Here is a 19,150-nt window from a genome sequence, read left to right on the forward strand (position 1 = left end):
GCAAACGCAGAACACTTAACAGCCCTAGACAGAACGCTTCCGGATTTCTCCTGACACTTTTTCCTCCCTACGCTTTCAGAGTTAAGGCGGAAAACCGGCAAGAACTCCTCGCAGCTGCGATCGGAGGAGGACTCGCCCTAAGAATCTGGGACTCGTGGCTCCGCTGCCCAGGGCAGCCAATGGTGAGGAGGAGAGCAGCCAGGGGGGCGGTACCCCCGCGGGCCGGGCCGAGTCATTGGCTGGCGGCCGCGTCGCTCGCCGACGGGGCCACGTGACTGCCACCTCCTGAATGGTTATACTGGTTGGGTCTTCCGCACCTCTCGGTCGGGGGCTCCTGGCCGCTCCCCGCGGTCCCGCCCGGGCCCCGCCTTTTTCGGGGGCTGGGCGATGGGCGGAGAAGGGGACGGGCGGGTTAAAGGGAGGCCGGCCCGGGACCAGGCTACCTCTGCTCGCGCCGCGGTGTCCGCTCAGTCCCGCCACGGCGGAGGACGTGCCGCGAGCCCTCGTTGAGCGGGGAGGCCCAACACTGAGAGGTGAGAAGTGGGGGGGGGGGGGGGCGCGAGAAGGGCGAAGGGAGCGGTGCCGCCATGCGTGCGGTCAGCCGGCCCCTCTTGGCGGCATCCTGGCCTGTGTCCGAGGCGTGGTGGGAAGAAGCCCCGGCGTCGTGGCCAGGCCGTGGTAGGTGGGCGTGCGTCGCGGTTGTACCCTCGGGCAGCAGGGGCGGGAGCTGGAGCCAGGCCCCCCCTCTCCCACCGCGGCCGTCCCGACCCTGCTTCTCGGCTACCCACCCTCTACCCCACATCTCGTCGGGGCCCCCGCACCTCGTAGATAACGGTGCTGTTCTTCTCCCTGAGTCCTCATCTGACCGTCTCGACCCCAGATAACTGGGAGAAAGACCGAGGAGATCGGAGCCGCCACCACCACCCGGCCTCCCACCCTTGGACAGATGGGGAAACTGAGGCTTGGACACGCGAGAGAACTTCATTATCTTGGTTTTTAAAACCACACACCTGGTTAGGTACACATCAGGAACTGTACTTCTTCGTAGACTAAGTTGAAATGCTTTCGCTGGATAGATAGGGATACTGAAAGGACACAGAGCGGGCCAGATCTTTGCCTGACATTATACAGTAAGTCATTTGCAGAGCTAGGACTTGTACCCAGCTGTCCCAGACTCACAGAATATCAGCCTGGGCCCTTTCTTTGCACAGATTGGGGACCACGTGAGTTAGAAATATACAGGCATCCATTAAACTTTCTGGCACCCATTCCAGTTCCTTTTTTCCATTTCCTTATTTCTAGGGCTCTTTATATGAAATCTGGAACTAATGTGATATCCAGTATTGGGGAAAGCAGAAATTCTTGTTTTTGAAAATCGAGTAAGAAATGGAGAGCCAGTCGTGTTGGAAGAAATAAGCCCATTTTTTCCCTTCAAGAATCTCAAAGGACAGACTAGTAGCTGTCATTTATTGAACAAATGCCATGTGCCAGGCACTGTGTTAAGTACTTGTGTTAGCTTTATACAACTTGCAAGTTAGATAATGTTATTCCAATTTTATAGGTGAGAAGTTGATGCTGAGTAAAATGAGGTTTTTCACCAGTGCCATACAGTTGTTGAATAGTGTAGCTGGGATCTGAATAGAGATCTGTCTGACTCCAGTACATACCCAGTGATTCTCCTAGTATGGCCCTCACCTCACTGGCTCTGAGTCACCCAGGGTGCAGTCTTGGATCTCATTCCTGAATTTGCCTGAGAATCTGAATTTTAAAAGATTTCTGCATTTGAATATCACTGTACTATATAATATGCTGCCTCCCAGGGGAAGATCGAGATTTACATATTCTGGGCTTTGGAGAAGTCTAGATTAGATTTATGAGGGGTGAGCATTTTGGGCATTGACATTACTTTTAGTGAGCATAAACCCCCAAGCAGATGGTTGCCAAACTGTAATTTCTTGACTTAGCTTAGTTATGGTGAATGGAGGTGGAGAGAGAGGGGTCACTGCTTTTTCTTTACTCCATAGCTGTTAAGCTATCATTCATCCATTCACTCAACAAATATTTGTTAAGCACTTACTAGGTGCTGTACATGGTTCAAGGCATAGGAGATAACAACTGTCAACAAAACAGCAAGTTCCTATCCTCATGAGAAAGACAATTAACCATAAATGAATGAATGAATGAATGAATGTAGTGCGAGGTGATGAGAAAGGCCATGGAGAAAAATAAAGCCAAGTAAGTACGATAGGAGTGCAGGGCAGGGATGGGCCCAGGAGGGAGGCATGGCGGCAGCAATGGTGCTATTTTAGAAGTTGTGTCTGGGAAGGAACTGATTAGGACAGTAGTTGAACAGAAACCTAAAAGAAGCAAGAGACAAATCCATGAACATAGCCCCAAGCAGCATTCCAGTTAGAGGGTCAGCAAAAGTAGATGGAGGTAGGAACCTGCTTGGCTTGTTTGACTCTTGGCTGGGATACGGATTATTCTAACCAAAGTGTAGTTACAGAGGTAAATTTTACATTGTTTCTCCTGATAGAGAAGGAAAATGAAAATGTTACCAATGCATGTGTGTCATATGAAAGATAAGTAATTTTATTCTTAATCCTTTACCAAACCTGCTTCAATAATGTTGTGTAAACTGCTTCAAGCAGTTTGTTACCTTCACTTATTAAAATTAATAAGATTCAGAAATGAGTTGAGCACTTAACCACGAAATATTGATTTGAGCTAGCTCTTAAAACTTCTTAGCAAGGAAACAAATTTGGGGGTGAGGTGGTATTTTAGAAAGAGAGGGAACCTTGGAAATGGGAAAATGAGGGTTGAGAATCTGGTCCTACTAGTTGAGCAGGTGACCGGAGGAGAGGATTCATAATCGGTTCTCAGATTTATTGAGGAGTCAAATGGGAGGTGTATGTGAAATATTTTTGAAAGCATTGAATTACTGTTAAGGAACTATTTAATAATTCAATCGTGGTTTTACATTAAGTTGTTTCCCTCTTGGGTATTTTACTTTTCTGTCTTACATTGGGCTTTATGCCAGAATAATACATCATAACGCTTGTACTACTGCTATATGGTGGTTCTTCTTTTTGCCTCACGGACATAAATGAACATTGTTAATCATTTGTGATGACTGGAAGATAGGAAGACTTTTTTGTCTTTATTACGTTTACTTGAAACTTCACCTGTTCGTTCATTTCAATAAATATAGGTATACCACTGTCTACACCAATGGGAGGCATTGGGTAAGGTGTTGGGTTATGTAGGAATGAAGATGACTTGATGTTTGCCTTTAAATGAATACTGTAGTTTGAAAGACATGTAACTTTAAGTGCTAAGTAGTTATATGGAATATGTCAGGGCAGCATAGCCAAAGGAGTTTCAGCCCCCTTGCCCTGTGGCATTTGAGGTGGGCCTTTAAGGATTAGGAAAAGGACCAAGATAGATGGCGATAGAAGGAAAAGGCATTCCAGATGAACAAACAACATGAGCGAAGACCCAGAGGAACAAAGGATGCTTAATATTTTCATGGATGCACCAGTGCATGGAAGCAAGCAAAAGAAAGGCAGGTTCAGCTCATTTATGGAGAGAAGCCTATACTAAGCTTTTTAGGTTATATGCAGTAGAAGGTGGGGAACCATTGCAGATTTTTGAAGAGTGAGTGTATCCAAATGGTTTGATCTCATGTTGTTAATGAATGTTTCTCTTGAAGAAGAGGGAGCATAGCATGGTGGTTCAAAAATGTTGGTTCCGGGATGCCTGGGTGGCTCCGTTGGTGGCGTCTGCCTTCAGCTCAGGTCATGATCCTGTGGTCCTGGGATCGAGCACCAGGCTCCCTGCTCAGCGGGGAGCCTGCTTCTCCCTCTGCCTGCAGCTCCCCCTGCTTGTGCTCTCTTTCTCTCTGGCAAATAAATAAATAAAATCTTAAAAAAAAAAAAAAGTTCCCATTAAGTGTTTAAGGCTAAAATATGTCTGTGATTTTCAAGTAGTTGAACGGAAAAAACCCCAAACAAGTATGTTTGGAGAGTGCAGAAGTGCAGATGTAGCAAAACATTAACAATTGGTGAATTGTGAAGTTGTGTAATAGGTGAATTGTGAATAGCCAGTGTTCCATGTATCATTCTTTTAACTTTTCTGAAGATTTGGAAAGTTTCAAAATAAGCAGTCCAGAGACAGAGTAGGTGTGAATCAGACAGGCTTTGGCTCCAGTCAAAATTATTTGCAAACTACACAGTCCACACCAATTACAGCCTAGTTTAACTGAGATTTTTCCACATAAGTGAAGAGAGTCTCTTGGTAGAGAACTTGTTCACCTCAATAATAGGTTCATGTTAAGACTGCAAGTTTTCCACAAACTTTAGATCTAGTTTATTTTATAGGGTTGCTATTTATTTCCCCTTCTCTGTCTGCTTTTGGATTATTCAGTATTTTCTGTGATTCCATTTTATCTCCGTTGTTGGTTTATTAGCCATAACTCTTTGTGATTAATGGAATTGCATTAGGGTTTATAGTAGGAATCCTTAATTTATCACAGCCTACCTTCAGTGATATTAAACCATTTTGTGTATAGCATAAGAACCTTATAGTACTATGCTTCCTCTCCTCCTACTTTTGTTTATGTTAAAATATATATTTAACATAAAATTGGGGGCGCCTGGGTGGCTCAATTGGTTAAGCAACTGCCTTTGGCTCAGGTCATGATCCCAGGACCATTGCGCTCCCTGCTCAGTGGGGAGCCTGCTTCTCCCTCTCCCTCTGCCGCTGCCCCCCCCACCCCCCCACCCCCGGCCCCGGCCGCCATTTGTGCTTGCCTGCTCTTTCTCTGTCAAATAAAGAAAGAAAATCTTTTTAAAAAACCATAAAATTGGCCATTTTAACCATTTTAAATTTACAGTTCAGTACATTAAGTACAATTCCACAATGTTTTGTAACTATCTATAGTCGTTATTTTTAAAACTTAAAACAGAGACTGTAACCATTAAGCAAGAAATCATTCCCTGCAGTCCCTGGTAATCTCTAATCTATTTTCTGTCTCTAAAAATTTGCCTGTTGTAGATATCTCTTGTAAGTGGAATCATGCAGTGTTTGTCCTTTTGTGCCTGGCTTCTTTCACTTAGCATCACGGGTTCAGAGTTCATCCATGATGTAGATAAAGAGTATCAGAACTACATTCGTTTTTAGTGGCTAAACAATATTCCATTGTATGGCTTGTACCACGGTGTTTATCCATTCATCTGTGGGTGGATACATAGGTTGTTTCCACCTTTGGGCTGTTGTGAATAATGCTATTATGAACAGTGGTATACAAATATTTCAGTCCCTGTTTTTAATTTTTATTTTGGGGGGGTTATATAGCTAAGAGTGGAATTGTTGGGTCATATAGTGATTCTCTCTGTTTGAGGAACTACCAGACTGTTTTCCACCAGGGGTTGTACCACTTTACATTCCCACCAGCAGTGTATCAATTATCTTTCAGAGAAACAAAAATCAGATTTTAACAAAGGTAATTCTTTTTGGAATTTTTTTGTTAAAACAGCTTTTTAAAAATAGAAACCAGTCCATTAACAAAATATTTATTAAATGCCTTCTGTGTGCCAAATTTTATGCTAGGTATTGTGAGAGTTTCCAAAAAATGTAAAATATCTCCTTGAACAATTTTTAATCCAGTTGAGAAGGTAAAGCATATATTCAGCGTGTTTATTGAACATCGAAACAACGGGAATTCAGAGAAAAATGAGATAGCATTTATGTGCTAATGACCAATATATTCCTTCTCTCTTCATTTATTTTTCCAGTTTCGGCTTCTCTCTTGTGCTTGATACCCCATTTCTAAGTGCTCACTGGACACCCTCATTTGGACATCTAATAGAAATGTCAAACCTATGAAACCTAAGTCAAACTTCTTGTTGTCTCCTTTCTTTCCATTTCCTCCTGCATATTCCTATACGTCATTCTTCCTTTTGTGTGATCCACCTCACGATTCGTCTTAGATTTGTCCTCCTTTACTGTCTCTTGTCTGGTTGTACCGCTGAAATGTCAAACCTCTTGCACCCCTGCCCTGCCTTGGAGTTTATGCCTTTGTCAGCTGTAGCCTACAGGATGAAGTCCAGGCTTCTTGGGATCAAATGAGAAACTAATCTTTCAGTCTAGTCTTAATCTCCTGCTGCTTCACCCCAGGAATCTGGCATTCTGGGTGACTTTTTCCTGGGTCTTAGATTATACTAGGACTTTCAACTGCCCTGAGTTTCCTTTCCTTTCTTATTTGCAACTTCCTCACATTGGCCTATACCCTATTTTCCACTCTCAGAATACGACAAACCTCTGTTAATGGCACTTAGAGTGTTATAGCTTATCTGTTTATAATTGTCTTAACCCTTTGATTGTGGGTAAAAACTGGGTTTCTTATTCATTTTAGCAAGAACTTATTGATCTGTTATGTGCTAAGCATTGTTTTTGGTACTGGGGTTACAGTATGTGTGAGAAAGACTGTAATAGTTTCTTTAATGTATAAATACATAATAGAATTTCAAAAGCTACTGTGAAAGTGCTATGAAGAAATAAAGCCAGGTAAGGGTTTAGAGAATAATGGGGTGGAGTATTATTTCATTTGGAATGTTCAAGGAAGGTCTCTCTAAGGAGATGATACATCAGCTGAGACCTGAAGGATGAGAAAAAACCTGCAAAGATCTGGGGTGTGATTATTCCAGGCAAAGAGAACTTGAGCAAGTGCAAAGACCCTGAAAAGGGAATCAGCTTGGCATGTTCCAGGAACAGCAAGAAGGCTGTAGGAAATGAGGGTGGAGAGGTAGGCAGGGTTCAGATTTCGTAGGCTATTAGAATAGCCCAGATAAGATGTGATGGTGGAGGGGAGTGAAAAGTGGTTAGATTCCAGGTCCTTTGGGCAGTAGGGAGAAGAGCAGCCAGGACTTACTGATGGATCATATATAGGATTCGTGGGGTAGGGAAAAGAAAGATTGACCCCTCCGTTTGGGGTCTAGGTTCTGATGCATTGTGTCTAGCACAGTGGTTCGCTTATAGTAGGTGCTTAGTAAATATTTATGATGTGATGAAGACCAGTACCCAATCTCTAGGAGCTCCCATAGAAAAGTTAACCAGTCCAACCTTGGAGGGCTTGTTGGCACTAATGAACATTTGTGGAGTAAGCAAGGGTTGCAAACCCACAGAACAAGGATGGGTCTGAATTTTCATCCAATGGGCAGCAGTCCTTCCTTTTCTTCCAGGAGGCCTGCCCTCTCACAGTGCTAACTTCTCAGTCTTGGGCAAGAGCCTGGAACAGTTGCCTAGGCTCCAATCATCCTGACTGCAGTTACCTGTGAATGGGATGGAGATGGGTATGGAAGCTATGATCTTCCCTGGATTTGTTGGGCAACAGTGAGTTGGAGGATCAGATGGTACTGTGTAAATGGAGACTCTGCCTTAGTTGTACCTGTTTATGGTTTAGTTTTTTTTATCTTAAGCTAATTCTTTATTCATGAAAGGCAAAAAAAGTAAAATATTAATTGCTTAGTAGGAAAAGAAATATTAGCATAACAGAAGATGGAATAAGATAATATATAATTATTTATCAAAGATGTAATCAGATAATATATAATCAGAAGATGTAATAAGATAATATATAATTGTTTATCAAATGAGTGATATTTTAAAACCTTCTCAGAAACCTTCAGGGACTCTGTACTGTCTGCAGATCAAAGTCTACCTTTTTAAATCTGGCATACAGGATCCTCCAGAATCTCCCCCACGTACCTTTGCAAAAGCTTCCTCTTAAACCAATTTCCCATGTGCATCTGGTGCTGTAAACATTCTAATTTCTTTTCTAACAACCTCAGAACTATCTCTGAGTTTTCTTCTCCCCCATACATTTTCCAAGTCCTCTCTTATTCTTTCAACTCTGACCCAGACTTTAGAGCCCAGGTGAGACATGAGACCGGTTCTTCCCTTGAAGCCTTTCTAAACTATTCCAGCTCTTGGAGATTTCTCCCCTGTGCAGATGCTGTGATCATGGTAGTTGGCAGCTTCGGTTTTATGTAGCAGTGAGTCATGGTGGCACGTACATCCAGGTCGAACAAAACATGACTATGGAACCGTTATGTTTCAGAGGCCAACTTTACCGTTCTCCTCTGAAAACGATTGCCCTCTGAAGAGGCATTTCAGTTTCACAAATTGCAAAACTGTTATATAAGCACTGTTAGTTAGAATTATATGCTGTAATTACCAAAAGTAGACATTGTTTTGCTTATATCCAAATCTTCAAATAGAAGTTGGCTGACCACTATCGGGCATATATAGAAGAGGTGTAAGCTCTCTTCTAGTCCAGGGCTCTAGCCTCTCGGTAATTCACACGGGAATTGTGCCAGTGCTGCTGATTACTCATCTGGATCCAGACGACCCTCTAGGTGGTCCCAGCTGCATGTGTGCAGTTGAAGAAGAAAGTACAGAAATGTCTTTCCTTTTGGGGTTGCCTGAACTCCTGTTGTTTAATGCATGCCTGTGTAAATGTACTTTGCAAACGTTTTATTGTTTTTCCTTCTGATTCCTGCAAAGTAATGTGGACAGTTCGAGTGTTTTCCTCTTGAACCTTTTCTTTTCTCACTCTTAGTGAGTAAAGTTAGTAAAGGGAGAAACTAGCCTCGACGCTACAGTAGAATCATGTTTTATTGATCTTCATGCAATGTACAGTTTGTATTTCAACTTCCTTAAAATGGCTGTCTGGCTGTAGGCTCTATTCCAAGGATAAACACTGTCATCTCTTAATTTTCATGAAGCAGTTGATGAATACTATAATTGAAAGCAGTAATTGCCTTGGGGAAATGAGAGGATTTTGGTGCAAAAAGGGATATTTGAAAAATATATCCCAAAGGAGGTATTTCCACTTGAAAAGAAATATTGCTTTGCATCCTACTTTTTTTTCTGTATTTGAGTTATTTGCTTAGCAAATGTTGTAGTTCCTATTTTTAGAAAGCATATACCTGGACATTTTGGAGGATACAAAGATGAATTAGAGTGGAACTTGCTTTCAAGGAGTTTAGTTTGTATGAAGGTCATACCTACAATTTAGTTTTAAGACAATTTTTTTTTAAAGATTTTATTTATTTATTTGACAGAGAGAGGCACAGCGAGAGAGGGAACACAAGCAGGGGGAGTGGGAGAGGGAGAAGCAAGCTTCCCACCGAGCAGGGAGCCCGATGCGGGGCTTGATCCCAGGACCCTGGGACCATGACCTGAGCCGAAGGCAGACGCTTAACGACTGAGCCACCCAGGCGCCCCAGTTTTAAGACAATTTTTAAAGTAGCTTTATGTTGCCTTGAGTTTTAATATACGTATGAAAAAGAAAAAAATATAGTGTTGAGGAGAATTTTGGGCGGTGAGTAGGACAGATAAAGGAGACTATAGAGGGCTTTTGGATTCAGACTGATGGCTCTGTCAGTTCCACTGCTAGGACTGTTTGTGAATGAATGCCTAAATTTTTGAGAGCTAGAGCTGAAAAAGGACCATGGCCAAGAGTATAGCGAACGGGGAATGGGGTACAAGTTTGTAGTTGTCAGTGCTAGGTAGCAGGTAGGTGAAAGTGGGATGTGTAGGGTAGCTGAATTCTATTAGCAATAATCGCGCCTCGGATAAACCTCATTGGCTACGATACTGCCACTGCGCAAAGCTTAGGGTAGCTGAACTCTAATGTGTTTGGAAGTATCTGAGGTTAGAGAAAGCTAATTAGATAGGTGATAGGAATAGCGTCATGCTCAAAAAGAGCTATGCTTAGAGTCCTAAAATCTGGATTTTATTACCTGGCTCAGTCATTTACAAGCTAAATAAAGGACTACATTGGGCAAGTGCTTTCTATATATATATATATATATATATATTATAATCTATTTATATTTAAAGTAGGTTTCTTGGGGCGCCTGGGTGGCTCAGTTGGTTAAGTGTCTGACTCTTGATCTCAGCTCAGGTCATGACGTCAGGGTCCTGAGATCTAGCCCTGTGTCAGGCTCCATGCTGGGCGTGGAGTCTGCTTAAGATTCTCTCTCTCCCTCTGCCTCTCCCCCCACCCTTCCTGTCATGCTCTCTCTCAAATATAAGTAAGTAAGTAAGTAAGTAAAAAAATAAATAAATAAATAAATAAATATTGGGTTTCTTATAGATAGCATATAGGTGGGTTTTATTTTTTTAATCTAATCTGACACTCACTACCTTTTAATTGACACCTTTAGACCATTCACAGTTGTAATTATTTCCGTTTGTTTTAAACTCTACCATCTTGTATGGTACTGGCACAAAAATAGACACATAGATCACTGGAACAGACTAGAGAGCCCAGAAATGGACCCTCAACTCTATGGTCAACTAATCTTCGACAAAGCAGGAAAGAATGTCCAATGGAAAAAAGACAGTCTCTTCAACAGATGATGTTGGGAAAATTGGACAGCCACATGCAGAAGAATGAAACTGGACCATTTCCTTACACCGCACACAAAAATAGACTCAAAATGGTTAGAAGACTAAATGTGAGACAGGAGTCCATCAGAATCCTAAAGGAGAACACAGGCAGCAACCTCTTCGACCTCTTCACAACAACTTCTTCCTAGAAACATCGCCAAAGGCAAGGGAAGCAATGGCGAAAATTGGGACTTCATCAAGATAAAAAGCTTTTGCACAGCAAAAGAAACAGTCAACAAAACCAAAATACAACCGACAGAATGGGAGAAGATATTTGCAAATGACATATCAGATAAAGGGCTAGTATCCAAAATCTATAAAGAACTTATTAAACTCAACACCCAAAGAACAAATGAGCCAATCAAGAAATGGGCAGAAGACATGAACAGACATTTTTCCAAAGAAGACATCCAAATGGCCAACAGACACATGAAAAAGTGCTCAACGTTGCTCGGCATCAGGGAAATCCAAATCAAAACCTCAATGAGATATCACCTCACACCAGTCAGAATGGCTAAAATTAACAAGTCAGGAAACGACAGATGTTGGCGGGGATGCGGAGAAAGGGGAACCATCCTACACTGTTGGTGGGAATGCAAGCTGGTGCAGCCACTGTGGAAAACAGTATGGAGGTTCCTCAAAAAGTTGAAAATAGAGCTACCATGTGATCCAGCAATTGCACTGGGATCCGAAGGGGTACATGCACCCCAATGTTTATAGCAGCAATGTCCACAATAGTCAAACTGTGGAAAGAGCCAAGATGTCCATCAACAGATGAATGGATAAAGAAGTTATGGTATACACACACACACACACACACACACACAATGGAATATTATGCAGCCATCAAAAGGAATGAAATCTTGCCATTTGCAACGACGAGGATGGAACTGGAGGGTATTATGCTGAGCGAAATAAGTCAATCAGAGAAAGACATGTATCATATGACCTCACTGATATGAGGAATTCTTAATATCAGGAAACAAACTGAGGGTTGCTGGAGTGGTTGGGGGTGGGAGGGATGGGGTGGCGGGGTGATAGACATTGGGGAGGGTATGTGCTATAGTGAGTGCTGTGAATTGTGTAAGACTGTTGAATCACAGACCTGTACCTCTGAAACAAATAATACATTATATGTTAAAAAAAAAAAAGAAGAAGAAGAAGAAGATAGCAGGAGGGGAAGAATGAAGGCGGGGAAATCAGAGGGGGAGACGAACCATGAGAGACTATGGACTCTGAAAAACAAACTGAGGTTTCTAGAGGGGAGGGGGGTGGGGGGGGTTAGCCTGGTGATGGGTATTAAAGAGGGCACATTCTGCATGGAGCACTGTGTGTTATATGCAAACAATGAATCATGGGACATTACATCAAAAACTAATGATGTAATGTGTGGTGATTAACATAACATAAAAAAAGATAAACTCTACCATCTTGCAAGCTGTTTTCAATGTGTTCTATCTACTTTTGGTCCCCTTTTTCTTCTTTCTTTGCTTTCTTTTGGATTGAGAATTTTTTATGATCCCATTTTATCTCTACAATTGACTTATTATTTATACTTTAAAAAAATTTAGTGGTTACTCTTGGGTTTGTAATATACATCTATAATCAGAGCCTACCTTCAAATAATAATGTATCACTTCACATCTAGCTTAAGACCCTACAATTCCCAATTCCTCTACCCATTTTTTGTGCTATTTTTATACATTTTATTTTGCATATGCTATAAACAAAATACATTCCTATTGTTGCTTAAATGTTTATCTTTTAGAGCAATTAAAGATATTTTAAATTAAATTATTTTATTTTCATATGTTCCATTCCTGGACTTTATTTCTTTGTTGTGCATTGTGTAGACGTACTTTCTGTCAGCTATATGTATATATAGTAGTGCTGGTCTACTGGAAATTCTCTTAGTGTTTGTCTGAGAAAGTTTTTACTTCTCCATCTTTTAAAAGATATTTTCTCTGGGTATAGAATTCTGGGTTGGCAGCTGTTTTTCTGTGGTAAAGGCATTACTCTTTTATCTTCTGATGTTTCAAATGAGAAGTCGGCTATAATTTTTGTCTTTGTTCCAGTGTGTTTAATGTGTGTTTTTAATTTGGCTGCCATCAGGCTGTTCTTTGTCTTCAGGATTTTATCTTTGTTTCCAGCAGCTTGAGTATGATATATGTAGGTGTAGAGTTTTGTTTTTGTTTCTGTATTTGTTCTTTTTGGTATTCTCTGAGATTCTTGGATCTATAGTTTGGTGTCTGTCTTTAATTTTGGAAAATTCTTGGCTACTATGTCTTCAAATATTTTTTCTGCCCGTTCTTTGTCCTCTCCTTTTGAGATTCCAATTGTACGTAAGTTAGATTGCTTAATATGTCCCATAGCTCTTGGATGTTCTCTTACATTATTGTTATTGATTTAAAAAAAAAAAATTCTGTTTTTCTCTTTCTTTTTCAGTTTGGGTAATTTCTATTGACCTGTCCTCAATTTCATGGATTCTTTCTTTGGCTCTGTCAAGTATGTTGATGACCCTGTCAGAGGCATTCCTTCTCCATCTGTTACTTTGTTTTTCACTTTTAGTATTTCAGTTCAATTCTTTCTTACAGTTTCTATCACTCTGTTGCATTTTCTAGTATTAACTTTTATCTTTTTCCTTCCCAGATAGCAACCATGTAGGGCAAAATTTAGATTTTCTTAGTTTTTTCTTATGCCTCTTTTGCATTTCTTAGGTTTGGAAAAGCCTTTTGACCCAGGAATCACCAGAGCTGTTCCAAAATAGAAGGACATAAGAAATTTATTCAAACTAGCTTGGCCTGAGTAGGAAGTAAGAAGAGAGTTATAGACGGGTTGCATTGAGGAATGAAGAGCTGCTGTGTGTATCCACAAATCTGATTGACTTGCTCAGGGTAAGTGGTCATCTAAATCTGTTCTTTTCTTCTTTATCTACTTAATAAGACCATCAAGTAACTATTATTTCACTCTTGTTAAGTGGGATGACCAGCTATAGCCCCTTCATCCAAAAAAAATTAATGTGTGTTACTTTTACAATAAAGGATATGTTTTTCTCTCAGTTCCAAAACAGGAAATTTTCTGAGTCTTCCATCTAGTATATTTTATCTCTGTTTGGCCACAGTCATAAAGTTGTATGTTCATTTGTTCTTTGATTCATTCATTTTGTAAGCCTACTGTCTCAGAGTTGCTATGCATTTGTTGGTGATTACAATGATGAACAAGATATCCTTTCCTCCAGGAGCTAGAGAGACTCTTACTTAACTAACAGAAGAGTGTGATTAGTACTATAATGAAGGTGCAAAATGCTATGGGATACAGAGGGTATAGTGATTCACTTGAGCTAGGGGATTGGTCGGTGTAGAAGAGGTAGCATTTTAACTGGGTATAAAAATGATTAGAATCTTGATGGGCAGAGAGGTCAGTGGCCATTCTAAGCTAAGCAAACAGCTAACTCAAAGACATTGATTTGTGAAGTATCTGGTAAACAGTTTATGGTCTACTCCAAGAAAAAGACCATCTTATGTTTCAGGGACTTGCAGGTAGCAGTGAAGGTTTGAGACTAGATCCTGTTTTGCGGTACACCTGGAAGTGAAAAACTTGGAAAGAAGACAGTGATAGCAGGACAAGACAGACCACCCTGAAACCTTTTCTAGAGGAAAAAACTGCAGGGGGAACCATGCAGAGATGGAGAAGAATTCTTGATGGTTTATACTTTTGGGAAGTCCTATACCCAATGACTTATTTGCTTTGACTTGGCTATTTGTAGTCTGTTTTTTTGTTTTTGTTTTCCCCGATCAAGACATATGAAGCTCAACTAAAGAAAGTGAATATAAGATACCTATCCCCAAACTGAACTCCTTAACTCTCATGAATGACAAATAGAACTGTTAAAATGTGTGAGCACTGAGAATTACTTAATCCATTAATTCTGGTGTTTTCTTCACTGTAGGAGGCTAAAGCATCTATCTCCAGAAATGTCTTTGGAAAGTAAAGAGCAATATGATCTGTCACCCAAGAATTCAGTTGAAGGAAATCACCAACACAGTCCTCTGTCTGATATGCATCCGGAGCTTGAAAAGGAATCAGGTACCAACTTGAAGCAATTTGAAGCCAGTGATCAATGCACACCTTATCGTAGGATCCATATGGAGCCTCAAGAGAAACCAAGTACTAACTTCAAGCAATTTGTCACTAAAAAACTGCAGAAGAGTTGCCAGTGCAGCCCAGCCAAAGCCAAAAATATGATTTTGGGTTTCCTTCCTGTTTTGCAATGGCTCCCAAAATATGATCTGAAGAAAAACATTTTAGGGGATGTGATGTCTGGCCTGATTGTGGGCATCTTATTAGTGCCCCAGTCCATTGCCTATTCCCTCTTGGCTGGTCAAGAGCCTATCTATGGTCTGTACACGTCTTTTTTTGCCAGCATCATTTATTTCCTGTCGGGCACCTCCCGTCACATCTCTGTGGGCATTTTTGGAATCTTGTGCCTTATGATTGGTGAGGTAGTTGACCGAGAACTACACAAAGCTGGCTATGACACTGCCGAAAACGCGCCTTCTACTTTAGGAACGGTTTCAAATGGGAGCACGTTATTAAACCAGACCTCAGACTGGGTGTGTGACAGAAGTTGCTATGCAATTACTGTTGGCAGCACTGTGACCTTTATGGCTGGAGTTTATCAGGTAAGAAATGGTGGAGGAAGTGGTTACTTCTAGCAAAAGAAATCACTGTACCTGAAATGTCAGATCTGTAAAGGATCGCAGAGATCATGATGATTAAAGCTGTCATTCGTTGAATGCTGCTTAGGATATGTGAGGGATAGAGCCAAAATTCAAACCCTGGTCTGCCTCTGCAGGTAAGTTAAGGCTGCTTCTCTTTTCTTAACCTTAGGCTGCCCTCTTAACCAATGAGTTTCAGTCAGCCAGATTGTCATTATTTGGTCATAAAAATGTTGACCAGAAAGGGACCTGAGATCACTCAGTACAACCCCTTCATTTTATATGTTGAGAAACAATGAGTTTGCTTGAGATGGTGTGTGGTTGGTTATTGGCAGAGTCGGCATTAACAAGCAGGAGGAGGATGACAGGCTGAGGGCTGGCAAAAGGAAGAGGGCAGGAGGTTTCAAATTATAGATGCCTCCCCTCCCCACCTTTAGATTTGCTGCTCTAGTGAGTGACTCTCACCCCAGATAGCAATTTTCTTGGACTTCTGGGGAACAAGTTGAGAACCACTATTTCATGTTATTAGCCAGAAGAAAGGATTAGAAAATGAGATTCTCTTCGGGTCTCCCATAGAATCTACTAACCCACCGTTATCATCATGCCCCTGTCTTTTGGCATCCAGGAGTTAATGCCAGCATTAAACCTCTTCTCCCTTATAGGCATTTGGTTCCAATATGGGCAGGGGGAGAGTAGCTCTCTTCATGTTGTTCCTGGTGAAGAGGAGAGGGAGAAGTGGATAATGTGCAGAAGAGTGATGCTCTGCAGGGTCCGTTTTTGCTTTTTTATTAGTATGTCTCACCAATGAGAAAGGGCTCCGTAGAATTCTGAGGAATCATTGGGAAGAGGAAAAAATAAAGAAATAAAAAAGTTTTGTCTTTGAGGATGCAGATTTAGTATGGGGAGCAGTTTGGCATAAGCACATATACACTGAATGAGAATAGTTTCTCAGCATGAGGTTAAAGAGTGTGTTCTATAATGATTTTAAATGTGATTCTTTGATGTGAATCCAGTGTTTTGTTTTATCAGTTAAAACTTCACTTTTATTGTAATGATTTGTAATTTAATGAAAACACATGGTTTTTTAATTAGGAGAATTGTTCCAGTTTGAGTTTTTATAATTTCTTGTGGATCCTTAAGAATTTTTTCTTTTTCAAAGAGGTCTGAGCTTATTCGTGTTTAAGAAACATTGTAGAGGGCACCTGGGTGGCTCAGTTGGTTAGGCGACTGCCTTCGGCTCAGGTCATGATCCTGGAGTCCCGGGATCGAGTCCCGCATCGGGCTCCCTGCTCGGCGGGGAGTCTGCTTCTCCCTCTGACCCTCCTCCCTCTCATTCTCTCTGTCTCAAATAAATAAAATAAAATCTTTAAAAAAAAAAAGAAACATTGTAGAAGAAGGCGAATCCTAAGTTCTTGTCTCATCTGGGCTGAGTAACAGTGTGACTTTGGGCTAGTTGCTTAGCCCTCTGAGTGTCAGTAAAATGAGCCCTCTCTTTGTAAAACAAGAGGACTGATGTAGAGTTGCGTTTTTTTCTACCTCTGACATTTTGTGATGCCCCAGTGGTATGTCTCCATGCAAAGCAATGCCAGGGTATTTATTGGAGGGTTTAGAAGCTCTTTGACACTTACATGTAACACTTGTATATCCTTCCTTCCAGGTAGCGATGGGCTTCTTCCAAGTGGGTTTTGTTTCTGTCTACCTCTCAGATGCCTTGCTGAGTGGATTTGTCACTGGTGCCTCCTTCACTATTCTTACGTCTCAGGCCAAGTATCTCCTTGGGCTCAGCCTTCCTCGGAGTAATGGTGTGGGCTCGCTCATCACTACTTGGATACAAATCTTCAGAAACATCCATAAGACCAATCTCTGTGATCTCATCACCAGCCTTTTGTGCCTTTTGGTTCTTTTGCCAACCAAAGAACTCAATGAGCACTTCAAGTCCAAGCTTAAGGCACCGATTCCTACTGAACTTATTGTCGTCGTGGCAGCCACATTAGCCTCTCATTTTGGAAAACTAAATGAGAAATACAATACCAGTATTGCTGGGCCTATCCCCACGGGGTTTATGCCACCGAAAGCACCAGACTGGAATCTAATTCCTAGTTTGGCTGTAGATGCAATAGCTATTTCGATCATTGGTTTTGCTATCACTGTATCACTTTCTGAGATGTTTGCCAAGAAACATGGCTACACGGTCAAAGCCAATCAGGAAATGTATGCCATTGGCTTTTGCAATATCATCCCCTCCTTCTTCCACTGCTTTACTACCAGCGCAGCTCTTGCAAAGACCTTGGTTAAAGAATCAACAGGCTGCCAAACTCAGCTTTCTGGTGTGGTGACAGCCTTGGTTCTTTTGTTGGTCCTCCTGGTAATAGCTCCTTTATTCTATTCCCTTCAGAAAAGTGTCCTTGGTGTAATCACCATTGTAAATCTCCGGGGAGCCCTACGCAAATTTAAGGATCTGCCCAAGATGTGGAAGGTTAGCAGAATGGATACAGTTATCTGGTTTGTTACCATGCTGTCCTCTGCACTGATAAGTACTGAAATAGGCCTGCTAATTGGGGTTTGTTTTTCTATGTTTTGTGTCATTCTCCGCACTCAGAAGCCAAAGACTTCGTTGCTTGGTTTGGTGGAAGAGTCTGAAATCTTTGAATCCGTGTCTGCTTACAAGAATCTTCAGACTAAGCCGGGCATCAAGATATTCCGTTTTGTAGCCCCTCTCTACTACATAAACAAAGAATGTTTTAAATCTGCTTTATACAAAAAAACTCTCAACCCAATCTTAGTAAAGGCAGCTCAGAAGAAGGCCGCAAAGAGAAAGATCACAAAGGAAACAGTGATTCTCAGTGGAATCCAGGACGAAGTTTCAGTGCAACTTTCCTGTGATCCCTTGGAGCTTCATACCATAGTGATTGACTGCAGCACAATACAGTTTTTAGATACAGCAGGGATCCATACACTGAAAGAAGTTCGTAGAGATTATGAAGCCATTGGCATCCAGGTTCTGCTGGCTCAATGCAGTCCCTCTGTGAGGGATTCCCTGGCCTCCGGAGAGTATTTCAAAGAGGAAGAAGAGAACCTTCTCTTTTATAGTGTGTATGAAGCAGTGGCCTTTGCAGAATATCAGAATCAGAAAGGAGTATGTATTCCCAATGGTCTGAGCCTTTCCAGTGATTGACTGAGAAAGTGGATGGAAAGGAGAATGATGTCCAGCCAATAGGTTAAGGTTTGAAGTATATAACATTTTCTAGTTCCACAGTGGAAACTGTTGCACTTGAAATTTTAACCTGGGACGCCTGGGTGGCTCAGTCGGTTAAGCATCTGCCTTTGGCTCAGGTCATGATCCCAGGGTGTGGGATCGAGCCCCATATCGGGCTCCCTGCTCAGTGGGGAGTCTGCTTCTCCCTCTCCCTCTGTGTGCTCACCCTCGCTCTCTCTCTCTAATAAACAAATAAATCTTTTAAAAAATTGTTTTAACCTGTTGGTTAGACATTATTCCGTTGACGCCGATGGCCTCTATAGGTAGACAAATGCAGCAGGGTTTATAGTTGGGCAGAATCGCAAAGAAGAAAATATTGCAGTTTCAGGTTTTCTTGCAGATATGAGGTATTCTTGGAATTAAATAAACATCTATTGAATTGAACTGTAAAGTAGCCCCCAAACTCATGCTGTTGAAGATAAGCATTTGGACTCTTCCTCGAGAACCAGGAGGTAAAGCTGACGTTGACGTGGCAAGTGCTGGAGCCCACTTGCTGTGACACTTTGGAGAGGGAGTAGAAAGGATCAAGACGACAGTGTTGTGCCTTCTCTGATACCAGCAGGCCAGGAGACTTCTGGGGCAAAGGTTTGTTCTTACTTGTACTTCTCTGTTCCCAGTCTTTGCTCCCTAGATGGCAGTAGGATCTCTGGCTTTGAGTAGGAGAGCACCATCCCTTAAGGCAGGGAACCACAGGCACAGTCTTATCGGGGGTGGGGTG

At 41.7% G+C, this 19,150-nt stretch overlaps 1 protein-coding gene and 1 pseudogene across 1 annotated transcript; one reads left to right on the top strand and one right to left on the bottom strand.

Annotated features, from left to right (window-relative positions):
* The first annotated feature begins 273 nt into the window (after positions 1 to 273).
* Positions 274 to 18,833, top strand: LOC118006756 (sulfate transporter). The gene is made up of 4 exons (XM_034999527.1): positions 274 to 533; positions 13,176 to 13,352; positions 14,408 to 15,140; positions 16,834 to 18,833. Exons 3-4 carry the CDS (start codon positions 14,433 to 14,435, stop codon positions 18,349 to 18,351), a joined length of 2,226 nt encoding a protein of 741 aa, XP_034855418.1. The 5' UTR covers positions 274 to 533; positions 13,176 to 13,352; positions 14,408 to 14,432; the 3' UTR covers positions 18,352 to 18,833.
* LOC118006831 lies at positions 9,445 to 9,678 on the bottom strand (annotated as a pseudogene).
* Positions 18,834 to 19,150: the final 317 nt, after the last annotated feature.

This window comes from Mirounga leonina, unplaced genomic scaffold, assembly GCF_011800145.1.
Source record: "Mirounga leonina isolate KUSES-001 unplaced genomic scaffold, KU_Mleo_1.0 Mir_99, whole genome shotgun sequence".
In the NCBI taxonomy this organism is placed as follows: domain Eukaryota; kingdom Metazoa; phylum Chordata; class Mammalia; order Carnivora; family Phocidae; genus Mirounga; species Mirounga leonina.